The sequence below is a fragment of the Montipora foliosa genome, chromosome 2 (assembly GCF_036669935.1).
Source record: "Montipora foliosa isolate CH-2021 chromosome 2, ASM3666993v2, whole genome shotgun sequence".
NCBI lineage: Eukaryota > Metazoa > Cnidaria > Anthozoa > Scleractinia > Acroporidae > Montipora > Montipora foliosa.
Genome location: NC_090870.1, coordinates 36,870,443 through 36,881,385, shown reverse-complemented (window position 1 = coordinate 36,881,385; position 10,943 = coordinate 36,870,443). Strand labels below are relative to the sequence as shown.

The 10,943-nt window shown below is 38.9% G+C and overlaps 2 protein-coding genes across 3 annotated transcripts in view; one reads left to right on the top strand and one right to left on the bottom strand.

The window, feature by feature from the left end:
- Positions 1–1,676: 1,676 nt before the first annotated feature.
- LOC137990741 (uncharacterized) lies at positions 1,677–6,531 on the bottom strand. The gene is made up of 4 exons (XM_068835852.1): positions 6,390–6,531; positions 4,779–6,297; positions 3,932–4,157; positions 1,677–3,691 (listed from the first exon to the last, which is right to left on the bottom strand). The coding sequence occupies exons 2-4, from the start codon at positions 4,922–4,924 to the stop codon at positions 3,542–3,544; spliced, it is 522 nt and encodes a 173-aa protein (XP_068691953.1). The 5' UTR covers positions 4,925–6,297; positions 6,390–6,531; the 3' UTR covers positions 1,677–3,541.
- Positions 6,532–8,998: 2,467 nt separating this feature from the next.
- Positions 8,999–10,943, top strand: part of LOC137992984 (electron transfer flavoprotein subunit alpha, mitochondrial-like) — a 13,070-nt gene continuing 11,125 nt past the window's right edge. The window contains exons 1-2 of one of the 2 annotated variants that reach the window (XM_068838623.1): positions 8,999–9,133; positions 10,322–10,486. In XM_068838623.1, coding sequence (XP_068694724.1) covers positions 9,092–9,133; positions 10,322–10,486 — 207 coding nt within the window. In that variant the 5' untranslated portion in view covers positions 8,999–9,091. Of the gene's footprint in view, positions 9,140–10,321; positions 10,487–10,943 lie in introns of both variants that reach the window. The other variant, XM_068838622.1, reaches the window with a different exon arrangement.

Here is a 10,943-nt window from a genome sequence, read left to right as displayed (position 1 = left end):
GGCATACATCACCCATGGATAAATCTGACAGAGATATACAATGTTGTCGCTGCCGTTTCAACCTCAGGAACTGAAGCGTTTAGAAATAGGCTGAGAACAGGTCGATCTGTTTACAAGACATGCCTTTTGTTCTTCATAGTGGAACAGAGCCTAAATGTTTTGAGCAGCCGTCTGTTTGGGTTGCTAATAACGTTAGTTACGTACAACAACATTTGACGTCAACGATATCTTTATCAATGAGAGGGGGCAAAAATTTTAGGGGTAAAGGGAGAAGAGAGCACAAGCGCCGAGTTCCCGCCATGCTCCTGGGATCGGGGGCATGCTCCCCGGGACGTTTTTGAAATTAGGGCTCTTTGTAAGGGATAGGACCCCGGGGGGGGGGGGTACTTTAGGAATTTCTGGGTGGGGATGTGCCGCTGGGACCCTGGAACCCTTAGCCTATACCAGAGCTAGTTCAGCTGAATTTTGCTACCCTATACTAGAGTAAACTCCCACCGATTTCCGTCTAAATACCGATACTTGAGAGTTAATAATATCCAGAAGTTTCTCATGATAGCCATTTATCGACACTGTTGAGGCTGAGTTGCGCAAATTTAAACTTTGCCGACTTGACTTTTTAATATTTTTGAGCGGGAATTTCTGGTTTCCTTAGTCTTGATAAAATCTTCACGCGACTGGTCAGTTTCGTGAAAAATGATACCCTATTCTAGACCCAAACGCTCTGATTTATATACCCTATGCTAGAGTAAACTGCTTGAAAACCATACCCTTCACAGCGGCACATACCTATATAGCCCATATATGGCAGTACCCCCCCCGGGGATAGGACGTATACAAAACATGGACCCCTTCATGGACCCACCAGCAGAGAAATCTTCAGATGAAAGAGAGAAGCAATGCTTGCACTTGTATTTAAGCTGGAGCCTATAACTACGACCTTTGTCATGGCATTTAACATCTATATAGACTACGATCTATACTGTAATTTTTACAGACTACCTTTTCCGCAAAAAAAAAAAAAAAACCAGCCGGTTTCTTGAGATTTGTTATTGAGCTCGGGCTCGGGCTCCTGCTCTCCTTCTTAACAGGAATATAGGACTGTTGTTTGCTTATAGTTATGGGCTACTGATTTAAGCAATTGTCTCTTATAGACACCTATATACCATCCATTTCAAATCGATGACTCCAAAGGGATTCGTCTATAACCCGCACTTCGAATATACATTCATATCATTTAATTTATCGAGTCCTTCACCGGAGCAAACGAGCCCAACAAATTTACCAGTCAAGTGAAGCTATGATCTTCGCAGTTGTGAACGCAATTTTTGCAATTGCATAGAGAAGCCCGAAAAACTCAGGACTTCAACGGGATTTGAACCCGCGTCCCTGCGATACCGGTGTGATGCTCCAACCAACTGAGCTATGAAGCCACTGACGCTGGGAACTGGTCATTTGTGGGTTCTAATGTTCCCGTGAGGAATGAATGAACGATAAAATGATATATATAAGCTCCCAGGTCCCAGTGTCAGTGGCTTCATAGCTTGGTTGGAGCGTCGCACTGGGATCGCGGGGTCGTGGGTTCAAATCCCGTTGAAGTCCTTTTCGGGCTTCTCTACGCAATTGCAAAAATTGCTTTCACAACTGCGAAGATTAATAGCTTCACTTGATTTCATATCCACAGTTCATATATTACCGAATTCGTATATCATTTCATTGTTGATTCATTCCTCACGGGAACATTAGAACCCACAAATGACCAGCTCCTAGCATCAGTGGCTTCATAGCTCAGTTGGTTGGAGCGTCGCACCGGTATCGCGGGGTTGCGGGTTCAAATCCCATTGAAGTCCTGAGTTTTTCAGGCTTCTCTACGCAATTGCAAAAATTGTGTTCACAACTGCGACGATCATATATCATTTCATCGTTAAATTGACCAGTGTGCCCAACGGCCCTCACATTGCCGGGGTCATGGGTTCCACCTGAAATTTTCAGGCCCCACAGGAAACAGTAAGTTTTTTCCCCCCTCAAGCCTAATTGTTTTCCTCGGCAATCTTAACCCAATCTTAACCTCAAATGCCCTAGGATGCCCCTAGTTGACCAGTAAAATTGTCTGGCATTAGACTGTAAAATCTGTTAACACATTGACTCCTGTGCTAAGGACTTAACAGATTTTACTCTTTCTAACACCAGATGATTTTACTTGTCAATCAGGGGTCAATGGGTTAAGGAAACAAAACTCACTGTTTCCTTCAGGGCCAGTTAATGAGTGCTTATCAATAGTATCTTTATTTATGACAACTTTATTTCTTTGAATCGCTTCCAAGTTTATCTCATTCAGGAATTGAAAATAGATTTAATTCAATTTTATTTATGACATTTGAATGCCTATATTTTATTTACTCAGCAAGGAAGCAAATACTAAAAATGTAGTGTGATCAATCCAATTTTATCACTCACTCAATGTTTTTACAAAGCATAGTCATATAAATTATATAATGGAGACTGAGAATCATTCTTCTTTCTGAACTTTTGGTAGTGGAAAACAGGTGGGATATTCTGGTGAAAAATGAGGATTGTTCAACCATGGTGTTAAACTTGGTGGTTCACTTTCCAAAGAAGTCCTGAGGGCTGAAAGACTGATATTTTGAAAATCGTATGTTAAGTTAAGGAGCCACTTTGTAAATGGTCTTCCTAAACTGGTCCTGCAACAGAAGGGATCCAGCAAAAAACCTACCGGTACCTACTGAGTTGAAACAAATTCCTCTATTTGAGATGCGTCTTATAAGCAAGTATTTTGATGAGATTTTCAGTTTGTGACGTAAATGCCATCAAGTTTGAAAGTTAAAGATGCGTCTTATAACTGAGTGCGCCTTGTATCCGAAAAACTGTGGTAGTCAATTTCAACCAAATCAAAAGCTCCACAGGCATAAGTGGGAGTAAGTGAAAGGGCTTTTTTTGCCGAAAAATAATTTTGAAACACTACAGTCAAATTATAGTGATGACCATCTGTAGGGAAATTGTTTAAGAGCAGGAATTGGATTGGATCAACCCTCCCCAAAGGTATCCTATTATACCAGAGAATGACAAAGGGTGGGTTCGATCGACTCTATTCCAGAATAAGAATACATAGAGTGATGATTTAAAACAGTATGTTTGGTGTTTGGAAGCAACAAGGATAATAAAGATATGTTTAAAATAGCATATTAGCAGGTGTTTGACAATTTAGTGTAAATCTCACTTCTATTCCATGTTCATGTATCCCTATTCCAGAATACAGTCAATCAAACGCACCCTAAATAAGGGCAGTAACTGATAACAACCTCAAACTACCATATTCAAGGAAAGGTGTCATTGATTTGGTTGCATTATCAACATTAATTTTATGATGTTGTTGTTCAATGTTGTACATTGTACATCCTGAATCTACTTTTGTGCGTAATTAACAAATTACGTTAATGGCAAGAAAAAGGGAAGTAATGGTTATGTCATTTCTGCATTGATTGCGTGGTTGTAATTGCTGAAAATGCCTTTCTATTTAGCTGCGTTAATGGCCATAACATCGGAAATAGTGAGTATAAAAGGATATGGTAATGCATTCGTTGTCTTGAAGTAACTGTTGATCTTTTTGTGATCTTTCCCTTGTAGCAACTGCAAATGAAGGTACACTGAAAAGTCTTGAAGGTACCATAGAATGCTGTAAAATGAAAGCAGCAAAAAAAAGAGAGCATATTACATGTCCTGTATCAATAGTATTATTGCATTTTGGGTAACTGAAATACTTTAGAAAGTGAATCACTTACAGTTAGAATTCATTAGATGAAAATAAATACTGCTACCTTTTGAGCCCTTTGTTCATTTGTCCATCATCTTTTACATGTCAGAACAACTGCTGTAGTATGTATTTCAGTTAATTAGCAATATTATAATACTTTACCCTATTTTGATCCAGGAAGAAATCTAGCACTGCACTTTCACTGCTGCGGAAAGTTGGTAGTCGCAATGGCCATTCAGAATTGTCACTTTGCAACTCATAAAAGTCATCAGTTCCTAATGTAGGGGTACCAGGAACACATTGAGGACCAATACTCCTGGCTGGGAAAGGTTCCTCATCAACAGCACTTGAGGGAGATGTGATGTCATCTCTTGAGTGCGAAGGAAGCCTTTGAAAAATGAAACAGGCTTAGTATTGTAATTTATAGACTAGATAATTATTCATTCGTGTAATTTTGACTATATAGTGTTATATATTGTTCTTTTATTGTAAGGCGCATTTGAAAACTGCATAGTTGAATTTGTCCAGTATAAATAAATTTTATTATTATTATTATTATTATTATTATTATTATTATTATTATTATTATTATTATTATTATTATTATCTACTTGAATGTGATTGTTTTGATTTCATATAATTTTTACAAAATTTTGAACGATTTAAAAATCTAAGCTTTCAACTATATAGCGCAGCCTTCATCAGCCAAATGACTTGGTAATGGTGCCTGATCTGGATGGCATCCTTTTTTCTTTTGATCTGACTGGTCTCCTGATCAAGAATTGTAACTCCCTCCCAGTTGATCTCATGACCCCTTAAGATGGGAGTAGTTTATGGCATTATGTGGTACAGCTGTGGGCAACATGTACATAAGTCTTCTTCGTGTGGTTGATGAGATCGACTGGGAGGGGGACGAAATTCTTTAATAGGAGACTGAGGCTATCTTCAGGGATAAATCACAACAGCTGCCACCCATATAGAATCATTAAGGTCTCACTCTTGACTTTACCAGTTAAATTCCGCATGCTTTCGTTTTAGCTGTGCCACGTGCGCTCCAACATCAAAACCACATTGATTGTGGCGTGCTGATCGAAGACTCTTGGAGCTTTTCTGCTTCCTTTTCGTCAATTTTGAAGGGTGTGGAAGACTGCCCATAAGAAGTGCCGACGTGCTAAGTTTTTTACAGCCATATGCAACATCATCCAAGGAGGATCTTGTCACAATTTTGCTACAAACCTTTAAAGAGATGTGGGGTTGAGTGATGATGGAGTGAAATTTGTTTCAAAACTGCTGCATGCACCCATTTCATAAGAATTCATTTCTTTGCAGCAAAAAGAAATACTTTACAGGGAGGCATTGCGGTTTTCAATTTGCAGATATCGCCATTCAGATTGATCAGAATCTCATGACCTTGAAACATGGTCACGTGCTTCAGGATTGATTGAAAGCCATTGAAGATCAGTGTTCTTTCAGAGTTTGTGTCTGTTGTGGTTATTTCTTATTTCGGCTGTTTGGTTTCACGCAAAAACATGTGAAAAAGAAGACCAGATTTTCGAATATTGCAAAGTATCTCGTCTGAGGACGTAAGATTAGTCAATTCGCGGTTTTGGCTCTTTTTTATGCTGTTTGTGACCATTTCAGGATTAATGCTTGTTTGGTCAAATTTCCTCGCGTTTTTGCGGGTTCTGGTTGGCCCCTACACCTAATTTGCTAAACATAAATGGAGACAAATATTTCATAGCTCACCCCGACCGGTAGCACATGTGTATTGCCAGGAACGGCACTGAAAAAAGAAATTGAAAGGGCTTATATTAAAAGTATGCGAAAATAGTTACATTTCACATTGCAACCAGATTACCAATCAGACAGTTTGATAGTGTTAATAAATTTGAATGCAGCTTGAAAAGTTACGATTGTAAAACCCATACAAATCTTTTTTTGCAAGCCATATCTTGTTTTAGATGGGGCGGTCTACTTCAACCGGAAATTTGGGGTTTTTTAGGTTCAGGCGTCTATAAGTTTAGGAACGAGAGCGAAAACATGTATGTATAAAAGTCCCGAAGTATTTAAGATTATTGGTCCCTGGGAGAGCTCCCGGAAGTAAAGGCCTACGACAGAAAATGTTCCTTGCCCTAGCCCGCCGTCGGACGGAATTTGTGCAAAAAATCGTAATCATGTCGCGGTGTTGTTTTGTGGATCGTATGAAGCAATGATACGAAGGCTGATTTAAATTAATACGTAAGCGTACATAGTTTGAAGTGTAATTTAGTCAAGTCACATGTTTTAGAGGATCGATCTTTACACGTTGTTTGATTAGAGTTAAGTAAGTTTTTTTTTTTCAGAAGACTACATAAGCTCTGCTGCTTTTATAGTTATCGTATACAAATAAATGGGATTGTTGTTGTTGTATTGTCGGCTTACCTATCGAGATTGGAACTGAAACTCCGTGAAGAGTTTTCTTTGAAGTCATTGGTTATTTCCTGTCTTCTTACCGTTTGAGAACTCCTGCTAGGCATATGAAATGCAAACTGATGCAAATTCTAAAAGTAATCTCCTTTCATATGAAACCAGTTAAGCAATAAATTAGAGTGAAACACAAGTTCAAAATGTTTAAGCTTACCTCGCGGAGGGAATCACCGCCCAGCCAGCTTCGTGACTTTCCGTTTCTCCTAATCCTGCGTCGATGTTTTTAACGTCATCAATATCGGTCATCTCGTTTAGATGATTAAAGCTTCCCACTCTTTATGTAAACACTTGTGTCATTTTGGTCTGATCGTGATTGTATATAATGATCAAAATAAGTGATATGACTTCTTCTTTAAAAATCACTTTTTATCATTTGTTTTGCAAGCAACGCGGCGGGGTTTCCCGCGCATTTTCCCGCCTTATTTTGGCAGGATAGGCACGCATTGAGTGCATATTCAATAGCTTTGACTGGATGCACTTATTTTGCGAGATCAGTGGACTGATCTGATGGCACAATTTATTACCAAGACCAGAATCATTCAAGTTGGTTTAATGTTTCTGTTAGATTTACTTTAAGTTGAGTAGATGATTCTTAAAAATAAAACATTTGACGCATTTTGGTCTCGCTCAGTAAAAGGGCGCTACCGAGCTAACTCCGTTTGATTGGAAGGTTGAGACGTGTCAATATCTTGATTTTTAAATGCATACGAATTCTTTCAAATTTATAGACATTTTTAATGACTTTACCCTAGACAACGAATTTAATTTTCCCGTCGGAAATCTTGGACTACCTTTTCAGGCGTTTCAAAGTTTCAGAAATTCTGCAGTCAATCGGGCAAACCAAAAAAACGTTTTGTAAATAGTAAACGCGGCCCTCAATGAAATAAGAACGATGAGACACTCCACGGGAGAACCTCGTACACTTGTTTCTCAGGTCTGAGCTTCTGAGCGCATTCGATATGATAGATTTGATTTAAAAAGTGTAAAAAAGTCTTTTGCGTTTAAATACAGTGGAACCCCCTTAATACGGTCACCAACGGCAGGGCCGTAGCCAGTATGAGGCAAACCGAGGCACTTGCCTCGGTCATTGTTTCGTGAAATTTTAAAATAAAGCGTGATTCCAGTGTTGTCTTAATACGGTAATATGCATCGTAAACACTTCAAATACTTCCGAAGATAATGTAACCACGGACATTGCCTCAGTCATATTTTTTTTCTTGCTACGGCCCTGAACGGGAGGGAAAAAAATTGGCCGTATTACCGGGATGAAATTGATGACTAAAAAGGGCCGTAATGACAAATATCGCATTTGCACTTCCAGAACAACTTTTCTCTTTAAAAAACCACAGGAATGTACGTAAGTAATTGTATAAAATACTTGAAACTTTGCTCAGTAGGTAAAACGCTTAAATTGTTAAGCGTACTGTACGTTCTGAGCCTAAAATCAAAACAAGAATCATTAAACGTTGCTACAGTGGAACCACGCCTTTAATACGGCCACCTCGGTAATACGGTCACCTCGTTATTGCAGCCACTTTTTTTGGCCCGGCAAAACGGCCATACATTCTCTGATAGAAAACCCTCGTTAATGCAGTCACCCGTTAATACGGCCAACGGCCACAATTTTAAATCCCAAACAGTAGAATCCGCTATAATTTCACCCCGTTAATACGGCCACCCGCGCTAAATTAAGAAAACCAAAATGCCTGTGACATGTCAATATCATTGACCTTTGTTATTTACCACTGGAATCGAACAGCCGATTACTTTACAAAGTACTGTCAGCAACACTCCTCCCCGGGGATGGGACTCCCATATGAAACAGACGGGGATGCTCGTCGGAAATTTTGAATTTAACCCCTAAAGGAGACCAATCTAGGCGTGGCTTAAGCAAATTTTGACCCCTAAAAGAGACCGTTTAAAAACACAAAAATACGACATGCAATGAGTTTTAATGATAAAAAGGTATAATCATCGAATGCTTTGATCTAAAAAGAAAATTTAAAAGGAAATTTGACTTCTGTTTCTCTTCGCGTAATTCTGCGTTACTTCGCGGAACCCCAAACGAGACCTTGGTGGCATAAAATATTGACGCTTTGCCCGGAACACCGTAAGCGAGACCAAAATCCAAAATTTACACCCCTAAGCGAGACGACGAGCATCCCCGTCTGTTTCATATGGGGGGCCCCCCCCCCCCCCCCGGGCACTCCTCCCTCTTTTCATTACATACATGATCTTGACACTACTGTAACATCCAGTAAGGCAAATCACGAAGGGATTAGGTCATTCTGCTTTCATCAAAAACACGATTGATATCAAAGTCTTCCCTTAGATAATTACGGCGGCTTCCGTCTTTTAGAAGCAAAGTAAGTAGGACCTGTTCCTCTCCTCACCCAACACTCTTTGATCATTCTTTTGACTATCAAAAGAAATTATTCTGGCCTTGGTTGTTCAAAAGGTGCATAACGCTATCCACTGGATAAAAATCCCTATACAGCGGATAAACAGTTATCAATTATTATCAAAAACTGGGGCCTGAATTTCATAACGGAACGAGAAGAGAAGCAAAAATTCGGTTATGTTCGTTGTGTCAAGAAACTGAATGCAGTGAATATTCATCACGTCATCCGAGATGAACGTAAAAAATTGATGAACGTTGCCCTTATTGAAAATTTCCACATCCCGTAACTTTTAAATACAGATTGCGTGACAAATTTTAGAGAGAGAACTGGGTACTCGCATGATCCAGTGACGTTACAGAACGTCATTGCCACACAAACCTGTCGCACAACGCTACATTGCACTCTGCTTCACAACGTTCACGAAAAAAATTAGAAATTGAACCGCAATTGTCAAATGATACGAATAGGAGCTATTTCCAGAGCCTTGGGGAGACCAGTGAGGGTAATTAGCGAATTAACGGTAGTAACAGAGTAAAGGAATAAAGTAAGCTTAACATTTCTTAGTCATCCCAGAAATCGGTTGCATAACTTGAAAAATATCAATTCTTTTATTTGTGGTAATAGTCAGTCAGAGTGTTTGGTTTATAATTATTGTCCTGTAAAGTTTCACTATTTGATTGTTAAATTCTCGTTTATTGATAACCAATGCTGAGTGTAACAAAATAAGAAGAATCTCAAGAGAAATTGTTTTAAGCAGATGTCCAGAGGCAAACGTTCTTGAACACAAGAATCATTTTGACCTTGTTAATATTTGTTTGTGATTTTCAAGTTTAAGGTGGCTCAAACCAGCTTCAGCACTTTCAAGAGACCTCGTTCTTAGGAGGATTAACACTGCAACACTTTATCACATATCAGCGATGTTATGGTACCATGTGAAACGTCAATTATTTCTGAACAAGATACAGTCACTTTTGTGACGTAACAAGTTACCACTTTTGTGACGTAACAAGTTACATGGCAACAGAAAAGACTTGCCAAAACGCCCTATATTTTGGCTTTAGTTGCTCATATCTAAAACATGAACTAGTTGAACCCAGTTTTTTTATTGCACAAAAATGATCTTCGGGCCAAGATGAAACTCTCCGCAAAGTTTACAACAATTCTGTGGAGCAGATTCAGAACTACACTGTACCTTAAATTTTCAATTATTTGAGGTGGCTCTGAATCTGCTCTGCAGAATTTTTTTAAAATTTGTAGAGAAGTTTATTCTGGCATGCTAATTGCATTTCGGAAATGAAAAATGGGGGTCACCGAGTTTGTTTTTGACATATGAGCAACTAAAGCAAAATATCGGATGTTTTTGCGAGACTTTCCTGTTACCATAGTAACTTGTTACGTCACAAAAAATGACTGCATCTTGTTCAGCAATAATTGATGTTTCACATGGTACTATATAACATTGGTGTTATGTTATGTGATTGTGTTGTAGTGTCAATCCTCCCAATAACGTTTCTTTCAAGTGTTGAAACTAGTTTGAGCCACCTGAAGTTTGCATGTATCTTATCTTGCTTGTAACTTGCTACCATCACTTTGTTAAACAATCAGATCCTTTATCCCTACAAACTGCCACAGCCCCTACCATCATATTTTGTAACATGCAAAGACCTCGTTTCTTCCTCTTTAGGGAAGCACTTTGCGGCACTTGATTTCAACCAGAAATGCATCCACTCTGGTCATAGCTGAGCATGATGATAAAACACTTGGTCCAATAACACTGAGTGCCATAACAGCTGCCAGTAAACTTGGTGGTGATATTTCAGCACTGGTCGCTGGAAGCAGCTGTGGAAAGGTAAAATTAATAGTACTATCACTTGAATTTGAAAGGAGAACCTGGTCTTTATCCGTCCTTCCACCCACAAAGTGGGTGCCACTAATAGATTTTACTCTGACCATTGGCAGACCATTTGGTCCATGATTTGGGCGACAGGCTTATTCTACCATGAACAAAGCAGACAATGACGATGGAATAATTTTTTTCCAAAATCTTGAGCTCAAATAATGGTCTGTGTATTATTTTGATTAACACAAGGTCACACTGTCAAACTTTGGCACAGTCTTGTGTGTATCAGCACAAAAAGGGCTGCAAGCGAGGCTGGTTTTTGAAATGTGAAAAGAAACATGCCAACATCAATAGTTGTATCTTCACTCTTGAAAGAACATTTCAGATTAGCTTTGTTTACTCTTCATTCAATCAGTTAAGTATAAAATACAAAATCATTATTCTTCTTAAGCAATGAGAAGTTTAC